At 32.8% G+C, this 17,327-nt stretch overlaps 4 protein-coding genes across 4 annotated transcripts; 3 read left to right on the top strand and 1 right to left on the bottom strand.

The window, feature by feature from the left end:
• The first annotated feature begins 1,569 nt into the window (after positions 1–1,569).
• Positions 1,570–3,998, top strand: LOC131173446 (E3 ubiquitin-protein ligase RZF1-like). Its single transcript, XM_058135808.1, has 3 exons — positions 1,570–2,521; positions 2,978–3,090; positions 3,858–3,998. The coding sequence occupies exons 1-3, from the start codon at positions 1,597–1,599 to the stop codon at positions 3,996–3,998; spliced, it is 1,179 nt and encodes a 392-aa protein (XP_057991791.1). The 5' UTR covers positions 1,570–1,596.
• Positions 3,999–4,425: 427 nt separating this feature from the next.
• On the top strand, positions 4,426–5,461 carry LOC110667827 (agamous-like MADS-box protein AGL19). The gene has a single exon (XM_021828792.2). It carries the CDS (start codon positions 4,426–4,428, stop codon positions 5,410–5,412), a length of 987 nt encoding a protein of 328 aa, XP_021684484.2. The 3' UTR covers positions 5,413–5,461.
• Positions 5,462–5,819: 358 nt separating this feature from the next.
• LOC110667851 (RHOMBOID-like protein 10, chloroplastic) lies at positions 5,820–9,444 on the top strand. Its single transcript, XM_021828816.2, has 9 exons — positions 5,820–6,061; positions 7,036–7,292; positions 7,500–7,554; positions 7,644–7,724; positions 7,812–7,908; positions 7,992–8,059; positions 8,168–8,266; positions 8,498–8,539; positions 9,063–9,444. Exons 1-9 carry the CDS (start codon positions 5,912–5,914, stop codon positions 9,216–9,218), a joined length of 1,005 nt encoding a protein of 334 aa, XP_021684508.2. The 5' UTR covers positions 5,820–5,911; the 3' UTR covers positions 9,219–9,444.
• A 229-nt stretch (positions 9,445–9,673) lies between these two features.
• On the bottom strand, positions 9,674–15,166 carry LOC110667850 (uncharacterized). The gene is made up of 5 exons (XM_021828815.2): positions 14,655–15,166; positions 13,409–13,518; positions 12,956–13,327; positions 11,841–12,492; positions 9,674–10,189 (listed from the first exon to the last, which is right to left on the bottom strand). The coding sequence occupies exons 1-5, from the start codon at positions 14,917–14,919 to the stop codon at positions 10,101–10,103; spliced, it is 1,488 nt and encodes a 495-aa protein (XP_021684507.2). The 5' UTR covers positions 14,920–15,166; the 3' UTR covers positions 9,674–10,100.
• Positions 15,167–17,327: the final 2,161 nt, after the last annotated feature.

The raw sequence follows: 17,327 nt of genomic DNA, 5'->3' as shown, positions 1-17,327 counted from the left end.
GGTTTGTCACGAACCCAATCCGAAAGAGTTTGGTGAGGTAACTCGGGCGGTTTGGGACGAGTCGACTCAATCTGATCTGGTTTGATCGGTTTTGAGTTGGGTTGGGCTGGTCAACTTGCGCCACCCGGTGTCTAATCATTATTTATTCGATAACTAATTTACTCAGCAGCCTTTCAAACAGACTACTGAGCGGCCTCTTTCTTGTAGTGGATTTACGACTATACCCCTGGTGTTAATTGGAATTACATCCTTACTGACTTCGAAATTTTTTTTATCGGCTCCGATTATTTTAACATTTGGAGTATTTAAAAGAATTATCCAATAAAAAATATTTTTCTAATAAAAAAAGTTAAACCATTTAAAAAAAATAATTTAAAAAAAAAATATTTTCACTTTTTAAATGTTAATAATTTTATTAAAATATAACAACACTTATATATTTATATATATATAAGATAAATATATTATTAATTTAATATTATAATTAAATAATTAAAAATATTTTTATGAAGAATATTATTTTAAAAAATATTTTTTATAAAAAATATTTTTTTATACACAAATTATTTTCATAAAACAAATGATGTTAAAATATCAAAAAAAAAATTAATCTTATAAAAAAGGTTGTGTTTATCAATCACATAATAAAATCTAATTTTAATTTGAAGAGTTCTCTTCTTATCATAAAATTTGTGTAAGTATTTAAATTTTAATATTGAATTATTAAGTTTTAAAAATTTTTATATAAACATTATAATTATTATAAATCATAATTATTTGAACTCAACACTAAAAAATTAAGTTATAATATTTTTTAAATTATTTTATTATAAAAAAATTATAATTCATACATTATTGTTTAATATAATAAATTATCTTTATTTTTTAAAAATTTTATTTCAACCATTATCATAGAAAGCTTAACCTATTATTGTATATTAAAAATATATTTTCAATTCAAAGATAATTTATATAAAAAATACTGCCTCTGCTCAATTCTTATCTGTCAAAATTGAATTTTACGTTGTCTAAAATTTTCTATTGCATCTAACAAATCAAAGAATATTAACTATTTTCTTTTAATTTTACAGTAATTAAGTAAAATAAAGATAATTTAATTATTACTAATATATTTTTATAAAAATGAGGTTACCCAACCATATGTAAAAACTCAAATAGAGAGTAATTTATAAATATTTGCAATTTGCTTATTGCAAGAATTATTAGTAAGCAATAACTTGATGAATGATGTTCATGTTTGTAAGTTATCTAAGCAATCAAAAACGCTAATTTCCACTTTAAACTCCAAAAGCTAAAAAGCTAAGCATAGTTTGCATCATTTCCCAATCATCCTTAGCTTTATCAAGAAATCTTGGAAAACTGTTCAAGAAAAGAAACTATCAATTCTGCAAACACACAGACAAAAAAGGAAAGAAAAAGAATCTCTTCCTGTTACTGCTAAAGCCATTCCTTTTCTCTCCATCTATCTTTCTCCCACAAGACTCACATCTATAAAAGGCAGAAGCCTCCATTTCCTTCTTCCTCAACACAAACCCAGAAAATTGGAACCCCATTCTCCATTTTCTGCCTCAAATCATGTCCTTGAATGCCCAGCGCCCTCGTGTTACAGTCAATGGTATCCGAAGAATGAGAACATTCCATTACTTATGGTGCCAAACTTGCCGACGAACCTCAAGGTTCTCCACCGTAAACTCACATGAAAACCTCTGTCCTCATTGCTATAGTGTGTTAAATCATGAGCTTGACATATCGAGGCCTAGGCTTGTCCCTGACCTCACCGAGCTCGAACCCTCTCCGGCTTCACGGTTGTTGGACTCGTTAGCACTAATGCTTCATCCTTCAATAAGGAGGCAATATCCTGAATTTGATAGAAGAATTCGTTGGGAATCCGAAGGTGCCAATGCACCTTGGATTACACTTCAGTTTCTTGAACCTCCTCGTCCGGAAAGACTACCCATGGCTTCGCCGTCGCCGGCTCAAATGGTTGCTCCTGGCGGTGTTGCTTCTGCTGCTAATAATGGAAGAAATGAGAACTTTGCTAATGCAGGCTATGAAGCTAACTTGTTTGCTCCGGAGATGACTGATATTGACAGGCCTGGCCCTCCTCCTGCCTCAGCTTCAGCGATTGAGACACTGCCGATAGTGAAGATTACACAAGAACATTTGATGAAGGACACGCATTGTCCAGTGTGTAAGGACGAATTTGAGGTTGCTGTGGAAGTGAGGGAGCTTCCCTGCAAGCATTTGTACCATTCTGATTGTATTGTTCCTTGGTTGAGCATGCACAATTCTTGCCCAGTTTGCCGGCACCCTCTCTATGATGGTTTTGAAGATCATCTCCAGCAAGCAAATGGTCAATCTTTTGGGTTTGAAGAGGTGGTAAATAGCATGAATTGGATGAGGAACCAGTTCCTTTCTCTATGGCCTGTACGTGCATTTTCAGATTGGACTCAGAGATATCTTGATTTCTTGGATAACAGGGTTGCATCTTCCAGGGGAGGTCAGTTTGGAATTTCCTGTTCCTATTTTCTTCTTTTCTTTGTTTTTCTAATTTGCACCTATGAAAAAATTTGTGCAATAGTTGAAATTCTGTGCCTCCTTTAAATTATGAAACCATAAAAAAGAATTCTTTCAGTCTTGAAAGGGAAAGAAATACAATTCTTTCTTCTTCTACTGTTATTTTATATACCAGTTACAAATGCAATACGAAAAATTAAGTAGAAATCAAACAAGATAGATGAAATATGAAAAATAATCAGTTTTCTTCACAATTCTTAATTGGTAACTTGGTTCTGATATTTTCTTGCAGCAAGTTCCTGGTGGCGTTCTTTCTTCGTTTTATGACTCTGCATCTCAATCGCTCTTTATGCTGGAAAAGCTGTATATATTATTGGCCTTACAATTGAATCATTTCTTAATTAGGCAGGTATATCTAACTTATTCTATAATTTTCAAGATTGCAAAGATGAAAAGATATTGAAGCTTAACAGGTATGCTTGCCAATTCCTTTTTCAGTTTGATGTCCTTATTGAGCTTAATCCAACTTCTGTTGAATTTCTCACTCAGCAGGTGCTTAACTTAGACCCACCCAGGGTCCAGTTCAGGTCCAATACTAGACCGGAGCTTCACAGGCCCGAATGGGGCCAGAACCGTTTCCCTCCCCCTTAACCGTTGAATCGACTCAAGTTGAAACCAGCTGAACCCTGTGGTCCGGTTTAGAGTCCTAGGTTTCACAGGCTGAAACTGCCTGTGTCAACCCGAGGTTAGATAAAATGACTAAATTGAAAAGGAAAAGAAAATGTTCTGTATTGATTTCTGCAGATTTCAGGATTCACTTCTCTGGAATGTACATAAATAGATGAAACTCAACTAAACTCAACTAAGACTTTATCCAAAAAATATGGGGTTGGCTATATATATTAGCTTTCTCAACTCTCTAATTTTTTTTTAAATAAATCCTCAGAAATTTGTAATGCTTTTTACTTCACTACTCTTTCTTTTTTCATTTAATTTAGGTTTTTTTCTTTATATCCTCTAACTTAATATACTCTACTTGTGGGAGCCATTTGAGATCAAATATATATTTTTTAACCCCATTTTTTTTATCATGTTTTCATCTATTATGTATAGTAGATAAATAGATGAAACATGATAATAAAAATTGGGGTTATGAAAAATGTATACTGATCCTCAGCCAACCCATGAAAAACTAGAAAATGTTGTAATTTCTTGAGAACTTGGTGCTTTGGGTCCAATTTAGTTAGGCCTAGGTGGTCTCAAATGTGTTTTTCTTGTTGTCATGACATTATTTTCATAATGAAATACCTCTGTTGCAGAGTTCTTCAGGGAGGGAAGTATTGTACGTTCCTGTCTTTGTAAAAGCAAGACCACTTCAGATTTCAGAAATGCATTTGGAGTTGAAGGTCGTGACAGGATTCATACATAAATACAATTCTGCAAGTGGTGTAACTTCATGATTAATTGTAATGATTATGAAATTAGCAATCAAAGAATTATCAATTCTATATATTCTTTTAATTTGGATTGAGGGATTTTACTTATAAATTTGGATTTAAACTAAATACGTTATTCGGATATTTTAAACGACAATAAATTTGAAAAGTAAATGAATTTAAAAAAAGTCCTATGAATTTTTGCTTAATTAATTGGTTAATTGGAGATATAAATTAAATACGAGAACGATTTTAATTGTTTCTAGCAAAAAAATAAATTAAGAGATTTTTTTTTGTTAAATCTGATTTACCATAAATACAAGATTTATGATGGGACATTAAATCCGTATGTTTATGCCTTAGGTCCATAGTACATGGGTTTGATCAAGAATTTCCTATATATGTGTTAACACAACAGCGCCTCCTTCTCTGAATTCTGTTCTCCCGTTCAATGGATCTTTCACAGGAAAACCCACCGCAGGGAATCAAGAAAAGGGGAAGGAAGGCCAAGAAAGTGCCCCTAGTCGATGGCAAAGAGCCTCGGAAAGCCAACTTCATCAAGAAAATCATTAATGGTGATAAACCAACTCAGGCTAAAAGTTTTGACAAGCGAAAGCCAACTCTGATGAAGAAGGCTTTTGAGCTCCAGACACTGTGTGGCGTTGAAGTTTGTGTTGTCTGTTTCAGTCCTGATGGGAAGGTTGATGTTTGGCCTGAGGAGCCAATTCGTGTTAGAGATTTAATCCTTAAATATAAAGGATTTGGCAAGAATGAGAAAAAAGAATCGAACTGTTTGGATTTCTTGGAATCCATGAGGATGAAGCTTGAAAACAAGAAAAAAAAGATGATTAAAGAGAAGATTGATAGGCTGATTTCAGGTTTGTCCAAGCAGCTTGATTCGCTTTCGGGAGATTCTTTGATGGATTCAGTGAATGAACTAGAGGCTAAGATCAAGAGTTTCAAGGAGAAAATAGAGTTGCTAAGAACAGAAGAAGAGAAGGGAAAAGCAATTCAGGCTGATAAACAACTGATCATTAATACTCAAAGCTCTCTTCTGGACTCAACTTCTGACTTTATTGATCAGGATTTTTATCAGAAATGGCAGTGGAATGGTTTCACAAATTCAGACACTATTACTCCTAATTACGGAAGCTGCAGTGATTTTCCTGATCCGGATTTGTTTATCCAAGAAAACTTTGATCTGCTGTCAGGAATTTTCAGTACTGAAAATCCTGTGAATCATCTTGAAGCATCTGACAACAATATTATACTTAACAATGATATTCCTTTTGGATTTCCGCAGGAAAATTCAAGCCCTGATAATGCACAGGAAAAGTTTGGTATGGTAAAGGGACAGAATTATAGCAGCAGCAGCAACTACAATGGTTTTCTAAGTGAAGCTTTGCCAATTTCAGTGTGGGCACCTCAGCCACTTTGAGAGTTTGTAGCCAGTCTAATAATGCAAGCTAGATTAGTACTAATTATAGTTTTATTTGGGATAATTATATTATTAATTATAGTTTTATAATGAGAAATAAAGAGTGTTTTTATCATAAATATTTGCATATTAAAATATTAATTATTATTGCAACTTAAAATTCGAATTAAGATTCTCTGATATTTGAAATCACATGACTCGATTTTTATTTGATTTTAATTTAATCATAATTTTGATCTTATAAATTAATATTTGAGTTTAAATAAATTTATTATTATTATGCTTCATTTTAAATAATATTTTTTAATTTTTTAAATATAGTATTATTTAATTTTTTTAAATAATATTATTTAATTAAAAAAATCTTGTAATAAAGCTAAGTATAAATAAATAAATAAATAAATAAAGTGAATAAAAATCACTTTAAAAAACCGTAAGTAAGGAAGGTACAGGGAGTTCAGCCTCAAACACCGGCATCAGTGAAGCTGGAGGCACAGGAATGGTGGGATTGATGGGATCATCATTATCATCTTCATCTCCTTTGTCACTCTGGTGGGTCCAACTCCAGCAGCCGGGACCATCACCCTTTAATCTCATCTCCACTGCCACTTCTCTCCGCATAGGCTTTCTCCTCCACTCCTCCTTTAGGGTACCCTCAAATCTGTGTGTATTTCTCATCATGTGTAGCTTAAATTTGATGGGTCGTGTGTCTTGGTGACTTTTAGGTTCTTTTCTGGCATCAATTCAATTACTGTATCTGTGACCAAGTATAATTGGGTATGGTCTCTTTTTGCCAATTTATCAAGAATGGAAGATACCGATAGGGAATCTGGGAAATGAAAGGGCAGATTTTGTTTCTTGTCTTGGGAATTTATTTTTTTAATGTGATTTGAAGTTCTCGTTTTTTATGGATACATTTTAGTTCGGGAATTTATTTGTTTTAGTGTTTCTATCATGCCAATTCCTATCTTAGTTTAGAGAAGATAAGTTTTCGTTTAATTGAACTCATTGTGTTGGCGTTATAAACTCATTTCTTTTTCGAAGTTTTTGGTGAACAACCTTTTTATTTCTGATAAGATGAATGTTTAGAAACTACATTCAAACACTCACAATTTTTGCAAAAAATTTAAATTTCCTGTAATTTGTTTAGAATGATATGAAGATACTTTTCATCCTATCCAAACTTAATTGATTTTGCTACAATTTGCTTAAATAAATTATTTTCCTGTATAGATTAATGAATGAAAATACTATTGATTTTTGCTGCAATTTAATATATTTTCCTGTATAGATTAATGAATGAAATATTATTGTAATGTAATGGAAAAAACATGAAAAATTGAGTAATTTGCAGCCTTTGTATAGGGCTATAAATTATAATATTTTCTAAAACATCTTTTGACAGCATTGAAAATTGCTAGTTTCAAAAGCTACGCGCATGTAATGTTATGTTAGGCTTAGTTATCAAATTAACAACATTATTCAATTGAAGAATTTGATAACTAAATATGATATGCAGAACATATATGGTTCAAAAAATGGTCATATTGATATTGTCACATGTGTTCATACTGATCATTGAGTATGTATGTTATTTGTTTCCTGATCTCTCTTGTTGGACAGAAACTTTCTCATCTCTGTCATGTGCCTAGACTGAAGGAACTATGGTTTGAAAAAGCCTCGCAAATCAAGGGAATCGATCTTCTTGAATTTTCAAATGATTTTTTTTCATCCTCATGTTCACATTGCTTATTTTTCTTCAATGGTGGAGAAACTGGAAAGGGACGTGGAATTGATGGAACGTCGCATTCTGGGACATCCAGAAGAAATTCAATTGATGGAAGGAAATTGACGAATGTTCTTCTTGCTATTAACGTCTTGTGAGTACCACACTAATATGGACAAAATGCTGTTGTTCATTCCTCACTGCTCTGATGCAACAGCTCCTTGGAGCTGTTTAGCATTTCTATTTTCATCTTTGATTTATCCTAGCTTGTTGGCTTCATATTTTACCTCCTAATGTGTAGAATACTCCTGAATAAATAAAACATGTGAAACAGTGTTTTATTAGCTATCCATGCATGCAGAGTTTATGTTGCACAAATGGCTACACAGGGAAAGCTGTTATTGTGGGGAGCTAAGGTTAGACAATGAGACAGCTAAAGAAAAGGCATGTTCCCTGTTTGATATTGAAATTTGGCTCTTTATGGTCAATTTCATAATGTTTACAGATTAATAGTCTCATCGACAAGGGACAACTTTGGAGGCTGGCCACCTCTTCCCTTTTGCATGCGAATATTGGGCACCTCATGGTCTGTTCTGAGTATTCTGACTTCAAATTTCACCATTCATGGTTGATTTTCCTTTTTCAAGTCTAAAAATAAAATTTTCCTTTCCAGATTAATAGTTATTCTTTGAATTCTATTGGTCCTACCGTTGAGAACCTTAGCGGTCCAAGGAGATTTCTTGCAATTTACTTTACCTCTGCAATTGCAAGTAACCATTCATAAACCCATTGCAATAGAAAAATAAAATTCTTACTCACTAGTATTCTAACGAAATTCTTCCAAAAAATTCAGGTTCAGCAACGAGCTATTGGTTTTGTAAAGCACCTGCTGTGGGTGCGTCAGGAGCAATTTTTGGATTAGTAGGTCACCCTGCATCCTGTTCTATTATGTTGTCAACTAATTAAAAGTTCCTTGAGCTAATAATTTTCCTCACAACTTACTATATGACATCTGGATATTCAATGTAGGTTGGTTCTCTTGCTGTGTTTGTCATAAGACATAGGGGCATGATCAGAGGTAGCAAGGAGGATCTACAAAACATAGCACGAATAATTTTGCTAAATATGGTATGATTTAAGGCTTTCATGAGGGAGTTAGTGACTCAGTACAAATACGTTCCACTCATTTTAGCCTATTAAATCATGTCTGGTAGGATGATTTGTCATGAGTTTATGTTACATAGAAATTAGATATGAGACTTGGTCTTGTTACATGGAGGTTCTCTTCATTCTGTCAAGTGATCACCCAAAAATGCAGAAAGCAATTGTAATCAATGGTAATGCACATCTTTCCTGCAGGTTATTGGTATATTGTCCAGAGGCATTGACAACTGGGGACATGTAAGTATCACACGCATAGAATCTCCTCTAAACTTTCTCATCTTCTTTCCTGTGGAACTCTTTTCCTAAAATTAGGGAACTTATACTCGTTGGGCATAGCACATAATAAAATTTTTAATGAAAGCTTTAAAAATTTTTGGGTTCATCTTTGCTTAATATTGATGTTAGAAGCAGTTATTGGAACCAATTGGAAGATTTTATAAAGTTGATTTGAAGAGGGAGAGATTGGAAAAAGGTTGGAGATGCTTGTAGGATTTTTCTTTTCTAAACTTAATCGTGTGATGGTTCACAGGGAAAAATGTTATCTATTAGTTCAATTGCATTTAAGTCCTGCATTCTAGTTCCAAATCTAATGTAGCAGCTTGCATGCTACGTTTGTCTGCAGTCTTGTATAGGAGCTTGCATAATTTCTTTTTTTCTCTAATGGAAGATGTGTTATTTTGGAGATTCCTAGTCTTTTTCCTTTGTTCTTATTTTTAATTTACTTGTTAACTAATTTTCCATGTTGCACCTACAATTTTAGTTAGGAGGATTGCTTGGTGGAGTTGCTACATCTTGGCTTGTTGGACCTGCCTGGAAGTACGAGTCCCTGGCAAATGATGGTGGAAGAATATTTGTCGACAGGGCACCAATTAAATCTCTCTCTAACAGAAAGCGGAATGATAGGCATCTCAGTTGAATTGTTTATATCATAGCAGAACTCCCACCGGAGCTCTCATCTTGGCTTTCGTCGATTGTAAATGAGAGTTGGTGACACCCCATGTCAACGCCTTGTGATTGCAACCAACATGCTTTAGTTTATTAAAGTTGCTGGAGTTGATTCTAAAGTTGTTTGTAAACTCTAATTCAAACCTTGTCAAAATCAAAACAATGAGAAAAAAAATAAGCTTTTTCTTCGTTGCAAATGAGTGAAACAGTGCTCTAAGTATGACCGGTTTATACATTGAGAGGTATAGTATTCTCAATTGAAAAATATTCAATGCAGACATGGTGGTCTTTAATTTTTCTTTGAGAATCAAATATACAGCCATGGGATGTTGGTCTTAGATTCTGAGCAGGCTTTTAACAAGATTTTTCTTCCCTTTTATCAAACGTTCAATTTGTCAACCAACCTTAAAATCTCAAGATGCTAAATTCATATAAAGATGTATTCTATTTCTCCAGAAGTTTACAATTTTTTCCTTCAACATTGTATTGCAGATGCTACTAAAGAACCTCCATTTTTTACACTTGAGACATAGAGGAAAAGGATCGTGAAATCTGCAATACAAAGTTGCTTCTTGATTGATCACTGGTAAGGGATTGTTCCCTTTATAAGAAACTCATGTTTCCCTGTGACATTAGGAACTTAGAAGTGAGATGAAAGGCCTGCCACCTTCTTGGCTTTGACCTACAATTCATCTTGAGTTTCCTTTACATTTATGTCAATTTTTTGAAGAGAACTTGTGAACTTCCCATATGTGTTTCTACCATTCTCGCCAGAACAAAACTGGGTATCATAAGTCTTCTAACTATGCCTCAGAAACTGTCTCCAGCCATATGATTAAGAAATGTACTTTTGTCAATGTGAGCAACAAAGAAGATGGAAGATCAAGAGTCCAGAAAATCCCAACCACCAGATCTCCTTGTAGAAAGGACTTACTGCTACAGCTGCAAAACCATGCAACTTTATTAATATAATGACAAAAGCAAGTTGAAAAGTATAATCATAGCATAATTATCAAAATGCAAATTTTAGTTCAACATCAACGCCATCCAATCATATCAAAACATAGAATCATTGTGAATAAATTTGAAAAACAGCACCAAACTCACTAATGACAAATGGCCTTCAGTAGTTTCACTGCATAAAATTGGGTTTACACTCCATGCACAAGCATTCTATTTGCAAAGGTTTGTTTTACTAACAAACTCCAGCTCACTTTCCATCATGGTTGACTAGAGAAATACCTGCCTACAAACATGCACGCCAATGGTCTGGGCAAGTATGGACACAGGCTACAGAAAGTCATTGTAAATATGGACACTAATAAACTGTTACTTAAACACGAAAAAGTGCTTACCATGCGTATGGATGAGTCTTCATGTGTGTGCAGGCTCCTATGAATGCACAAACCACACACATGGTAAGGGCATATTTAGAGAACCAACAGAAGGTGGTGCCTCTCATGTCAATTCCCAATGTGCAAAGGGAGTGGGTACGCATGGACAATTAAAAGTACTTGCATGCACATATTTACCCATGTGCGAGTACAAAAATAGCAATAGATAGTGTCTACCATCTCAATCACATGCACTTACATATGCAGTCGTGCACACACCCCAAACCTTTCCCCCCCCCTCCTCTTCCCCTCCCTTTCTTTCTTTTCTTTCCCTTCTCTTCCTCTCCTTCCTTTTCTTCCCAACAACTTGCCCATATGCAGGAAAGCACTATTCCACGTTAAATCCTCAATTTATTAGTGTACTTATTTATAAAACAAGCAATAGACTGTATCCCATCTAAATTTATTTATTGCTTGTTATTAATTCCATAAACTCCCACAGCTCCTAATAGCGTCATCATAAAAAATACATTATAAGTGCTCCTAGAAACTGATACAAAGGATAATTTTTTTTAAGCAATTCATTTGGTCTTTATATTCTCAATTTGAGCCAACTTAATTAGAACTCAAAGAAACATGTAGTTGTGTCCAAACTTTGTCAGTGCTCCATATTCTACCAATCAGTCTATCTATATTCTTCTTCTTCAATATATATATATATTATATATATAAAGGGGAGAAAACCACAAACAATTTATCACGTATTTAATTTATAATTGGCAATGAAAAGGTAGCCCCGACCAGAGCAATATTGCACTATCTGTTTATCCTCAAATGCTTCCATACATCATAATAATAAAAACAAGAAGCACAAACAATAACTAACAAATGCATAATTCTTATTAGGAATATGAAAGTTATAGTTTCTCCCTGTTCATAGTGTGGTACCAGCAGCTGAGAATAACTGATGAACCATAAACAATGTAACATATGTGATGAAAAAAAAAATGTAAATAATGAATTACACTGATGGAAAACTCATGCAAAAAAGATACAGAATATAGTTTAAGAAAGCAACAAGTCATAATTTACAATTCACTTTTACAGCTAATGTCATTTCCAAACCAACAATTACTAGAACATAATTTACATGAGGAAAGAAAAAAATCATCAAAGTACAAATATTTTTCATGCTGTAATCCATATCATGGTAAGGCAAGCAAGGCAAAATAAGTCATTAGTTGGTAGCAAGAACTTACATGACGGAGATGGCGCAGATGGAGATGGAGCAAGTACTTGAGATACTGAACCTTTCCTTGGCATGGAACCATAAGATACTTGAGGTACAGGAGACAGACCTGGGGCCAGCTGTGATTGGGGATCCACTGAACGTAAGTAAGGACTTCGGTTAGAATGAGATGGTGATGAGCTTGGAGATATTGGAGAACCTTGGTGTCCACATGGGTGAGGAGGATCAGCTATTACTGTAGAAGGTGCTGCAGAATTTACAGGAGGTAAAGAATGGTGTGGCCCATATTTTGGGCTTGTTGCATGTGAGTCAATGTCATCTGATGGAGAAGATGCTGGAGTGGGTGATGGGGAAAAAGTAGGACATGGGGAAATTGGAGGTTCAGCATACTCACTGAGCTCTGGAGATGGAGCTGGTGAAGGAGTTGGAGGGTTTGCATGAAGTGTACCTTTTAAATATGATGATAAAATAACACTCTTTACTTTACCAAAAACTGAGTTATTCAGGCCAAGATTCTTTGTAGGAGAATCTGTGATTGTTTGAGCTAACTGTTTCAATCTTTGTGGCAAAAGGCTCCCTAGATCTGATACGACAGAAGCCTGAACCGTGACTGGTGGATTTATTGTGGAGCCAGCTGTGTTTGTTATTTGCACAACTACATTCTGCATAACAAGGTAAAAAAGGACAAGGAAATTAGACAGCCAGTATTAAACTCAACTTATTCTACAGGCATAAATCATATACCATTTATTGGCTAGCACTCATGCAGCTTACTTGAAGGCTAATTATCAGTGTTAGTGACAATACTATTATTCTGCACAAAAACGGGAGACAGAATTTAAATCCATAATTAACAGTTTACACTAGGTTCTGAGTATTTTAGAACCCGCTAGGGCCACCCAACATTGACTAGGTAGTTTACGATAATTTCCATTTTCCTCAGTCAACTGATTAAAGATTCATCATTGATAATTGTTGAATTGAGAAATTGTACTTGAATATGAATTGATATCCTGTATGGTAAATGTCAAATCATTAAAACATTAAGAGAATAAAACCTAAAGTCATATTTCAATTTTCAAAAGACACTAGAACTGCTGACACAAGAAGTAAAATATGTAATACCTCGTATGGTCTCAGTTGTAATCCAAACTTCAACTGATCCCTTAACTCTGTGAGATTATCCAGTATTTCAGCTAAGGAATTATTGAGGGTAAAATTAAAGAGGATCTGGGGCATCTGCCAAAGGGAAGCATAGGGCACTGGGATTACAGTGATCCCCCCAGGAAACTTCAAAATCTCAAACATAGAGGGCTGCCCAAAAATTGAGATTGTCAAAGTCAGATTGGATTCCTGAAGGAACACCTCAATTAAAGAAGACCTCAGCACACTCAAGGACACTTGATTTATTTGAGCATTTATTGAGTCAGAAAGAACACCAAACACCACATCAGTCCAGTTAGATGCACCTGATTGATGCATGGATAGGATAGCCACCTGTTAAGAAGAGAGTTTTTAGATTCATCTTGAACCAAATTTGAGTACGCAGGTTGTAACTGCTGAAGCTTGAAGAGATACCTTTGCATTTGGCACACCTATTTCATCATTAATATCATATTCTAATCTTCCAATGTGTGGAACAAGCTGTGAAACTGGCTTTTGCAGTCTAAAGTATGCTTGTACTGTGGCTGGAAATAAGAAATAAGTGATATGAGATCCATGGAACAAAGCAAGTGAATAAACTCAGATACAGAGTTTAGTAATTTGCAACATGAATGCTCCACAAAAAAGACCCATGAACACCAGAAACTTCAATACCAAAATGGATCTAATTCACCTACTTGAGATTTCAATTTACACCCAACAAAAGAATGACCAATTGAAGAAAAAACTAACACTGCAAGTTGCAATAACCACCTTGAACTAAATCTACAAACAGAGAGTCAACTTGATGGATCTAAAAGGTCAAAATTTGCTTCAGTCACGGTATAATTAAAATCAGCCTTGCATATCTTACATTGTTGGAAGCTAGTCATCAACAGTGAAAATTTGAAATACTATCATATTCAGAAGAAAGGGGGTAGGCACAACTTGCATTCACGTTGTAACTTAATGCATACAATTACTGAAAAAATGGAAACACCCAAAAATCTAAATTAGTCAAACCTTTCAAATGTTATTTCCTCTCGATAGGATTCAACAACAGACAAACTTTTCAATAAAATAGAACTAGAACCAAATCTCCAAAATTTTCAATTAAGGCTCTCCTAAGTCTCAGACAATTAGATCAACCTATTCCTAGAACAATCAGAAACAATCTCATCAAAACAATAGATAGCCCAACAACATAAAAGGCAAACAAGACGCTTACCCATTACCAAAAAAATAGAAATCCCTCATCAAAGAGTGAAAAGGCAAAAAACTGCATGCGCATAACCTCAAAAGAATAAGAAAAGGCCAAGCTAACTTAGCAAGGAGCGAAAATTAAATTGGGATCGCAAGTAATAACACAATATAACATAATATACACGCCCCTGAATTGAAAACACCAGCACCACCAATTACAATACAAAATGCAGAAAACCCAATTATACTAATAGCTATAGAACCTTATCACAAAAGAACTAGACAAAATAACAAATACCTATTAGCTCAAAGCATAAAAAAAAAAATAATCCTAATTACACAAAAACTGCAAACCATAGTAAGCCACATGCCCAAACTAATCCCTTAAAATTAAACAAAAACACTTAAATACTAAACATAAAAATTGGAAAAAAAAAAGGGGGATGGGGATGTGGGAGCCGAGGGGCAAGAAACGCACCGCGAAGCTTAATTGCATCTTGGGCATCAAAAGCATCTAATTTAGCTGTACGGGAAGGGAGGATCCAGAAGATGCCAGAGACCAAAAGAGACAAACTGAGAATTAAAGCGAAAAAACATCTAAAACTGAATTCCTTAGAGATTATTGATAATCCCATCGAACATCTCTCACAGAAAAGACCCGAAGAACCTCCCCCTCTTCCTCCTCTATTTCCACTCTCACGACTCTGCTGTTGCGGCAGATTTTGCTCCAATTCTTTCCCCATTGCAAGAGCATCGGGAACTGAGAACTCACTTTCTCTCTCTACGACCTCTTCACTCTATCTCTCTCTCTCAACAGGTTCAAAAACTGGGAAGATTTAGAGACAAGTGTTCATGGTGGACAATTGGCCTCTCTGCATTAACTACACGAACCCACCATTCCCGTGTATTCTATTCCCCTTTCACTAATCGCTACACTCTTCTTTAAGCATCTTCTCTCTCAACATATCCTATGCTTCTCGCCTACCATACACCAAGCACCACGTTCTCACGTGGAGATATCTGAACCTCTTATCACAAGTGGGACCTACACCGTTTCAAAATGAACGGTTAGCGTCTCTCATTTATATTGGTCAATTGTACATGATTTATATAGTATTGGAATTTTTGAAATTTTTTTAGTTTGGAATTCAGCAATAGTGGTTTTCTTTAGGCTACCCAACGTTGAGAAGAAGCAAAGGCGAAAAGGAAAGTGAGAGAGGGGGAGAGTATAAAAAATTAAAAAATAAATAAAAATAAAAAATAAAAAAGTGAGAGGTCATTGGATATGATGAAAAAGATAATAAAGTGAAGTGCATGGCTAATCAAGTTAGAAATAACCAATAGGTTTGGGATTGGTGAGATAATAATTAATATATTTTTTTAATAAATACATAAATTAACCACTAAAATTTATTTACTACATATTATTTTTATGAAAAATTAATATTTATTATTTTTTCATCTGTCAATTTTTAAAAGTTATTTTTATTTAAAATTATTTGTTATTAAAACAAATTAAGATATAATAATTTTTTTATAATTTATTTTATTATTTTCTCTCTTTTTTAATTAAGTAAAATAAATAAAAATTTAATTAAATTAAAGAGAATTTTATTATAATTTAAGTGATTTAATTTTTTTTAATTATCATACAATAATATTAAATGATAGATAAAAGTCAACAAAATAGATAGTATAACTTTTCATACACACAAGATATATTAAATAAACCTTAATTAATGCATACCGAGAAAATATTCGTACTATTGCATGCACTCATTTATAATTTTAATTTATATATATGTATATTTTAATTTTAATGTATAAAAATAATATAACATCTTAAATTTTTATTAATTATTTTATAATTTATTTTTATTACTTTTTATCTTTCAAAATTTTTAATAAAAATTTTATAATAAAAATAATTAGAATCTATTTATATATATATATAATAAATACAAATATATAAATATATATAATTAATATATTATAACTTATCTTATAATCATGTTAATTTGTTATAGTATTAAGAGAATAACTATTAAATAATTTATATATAATAAAAAAATGTTATATAGTAACATCATAAAAAAAATATCACGTGTCAATCTCTTAAAGATACCATCAACTTTATATTTATATATATTTTTTGATTGATTTATACCCATTAAAAAATTGTAATTAATAAATTGGTTTTTTTTTGGTTAATTTTCTTTTTGTTTTTAATCTTTGGTGCCATATGCAATTGAAATTCAAATGTGGGTGTGACTAGTGTGTTCACTTGTAATGGACATTTCTTTAACTTTTAGGATTAATCAATAATATAAGATTGTTTAATTGTTGTTATTGTATTCTTTGTTTGTTTTGGGTTTTTGCTCCACTTGTGTAGTAACTAGGAAGCAAAGAGTGTTGGCCAAGAGAAAGCAAACATGAGGGTGTTGACCACTATGCAGGTGCCACTTGGATTAGTTAATCAATAAGATTAATCATGTTTAGAGACTATGCCTTTTGTGACAGATGTATTGGTGATTTGATGTTGCTTTTGATTGGTTTATAGTGTAATTCCAATTGACAAGTTGGAATTAGGTGGCAAGGGCATGTTTGGAATTTAATTTCCCCTTTTAATGTTAAATATTTAAATAATCATTTTATGCACCAATAATTAAATATCATTCAATTTCATTGTTTAAAAATGGGGAATTTATAATTCCATCATCAGTTTTATTTTATATTATACTTTAATTTTTAATTTTAAAAAAATTAATTATTTAATTCTTAATTTTTATACTATATTTTATATTAATTTTTAAATTTTAAAAAATTAATTATTTAATCCTTTAAATTTTAATACATAAAATAATTTAATCTCTGTAATTTTAATATTTATAATAAAAATTATTCTATATATGAGACTTTAAATTAATTTTATAATAAAATATCAATATATATCTCAAAATACAAACATAATTATAACCTAAAAATTATTCACTTATAATTTAATACTATTTATTTTGTTTACAAAATAAATATATATGACGTGATATATTTATTTATTTATTTTTAAAATTTATAGTGAAATACATATTATTTATTTTTATTTTTAAAATTATGTAACAATTTTTATTTTATTAATTTTTTATAATTAATC

The sequence above is a fragment of the Hevea brasiliensis genome, chromosome 14, assembly GCF_030052815.1.
Source record: "Hevea brasiliensis isolate MT/VB/25A 57/8 chromosome 14, ASM3005281v1, whole genome shotgun sequence".
NCBI lineage: Eukaryota > Viridiplantae > Streptophyta > Magnoliopsida > Malpighiales > Euphorbiaceae > Hevea > Hevea brasiliensis.
Note: the sequence above shows the minus strand (reverse complement) of the source record. Positions and strands in the feature narration are given on the sequence as shown.

Bases quoted from the DNA above. Each gene is read 5' to 3' on its own strand.
- LOC110667851 (XM_021828816.2), top strand. From the start codon at position 5,912: ATGGTGGGATTGATGGGATCATCATTATCATCTTCATCTCCTTTGTCA. The intron at 6,062-7,035 runs GTACCCTCAAAT...CTTGTTGGACAG, and splicing joins TCCTCCACTCCTCCTTTAGG to AAACTTTCTCATCTCTGTCA. The intron at 8,060-8,167 runs GTAGGTCACCCT...TATTCAATGTAG, and splicing joins CAGGAGCAATTTTTGGATTA to GTTGGTTCTCTTGCTGTGTT.
- LOC110667850 (XM_021828815.2), bottom strand. From the start codon at position 14,919: ATGGGGAAAGAATTGGAGCAAAATCTGCCGCAACAGCAGAGTCGTGAG. The intron at 13,519-14,654 runs GTGCGTTTCTTG...TCTTATTTCCAG, and splicing joins AGATGCAATTAAGCTTCGCG to CCACAGTACAAGCATACTTT. The intron at 13,328-13,408 runs GTATCTCTTCAA...TCTTCTTAACAG, and splicing joins TAGGTGTGCCAAATGCAAAG to GTGGCTATCCTATCCATGCA.
- LOC110667827 (XM_021828792.2), top strand. From the start codon at position 4,426: ATGGATCTTTCACAGGAAAACCCACCGCAGGGAATCAAGAAAAGGGGA.
- LOC131173446 (XM_058135808.1), top strand. From the start codon at position 1,597: ATGTCCTTGAATGCCCAGCGCCCTCGTGTTACAGTCAATGGTATCCGA. The intron at 2,522-2,977 runs GTCAGTTTGGAA...ATAATTTTCAAG, and splicing joins GGTTGCATCTTCCAGGGGAG to ATTGCAAAGATGAAAAGATA. The intron at 3,091-3,857 runs GTGCTTAACTTA...CCTCTGTTGCAG, and splicing joins TTGAATTTCTCACTCAGCAG to AGTTCTTCAGGGAGGGAAGT.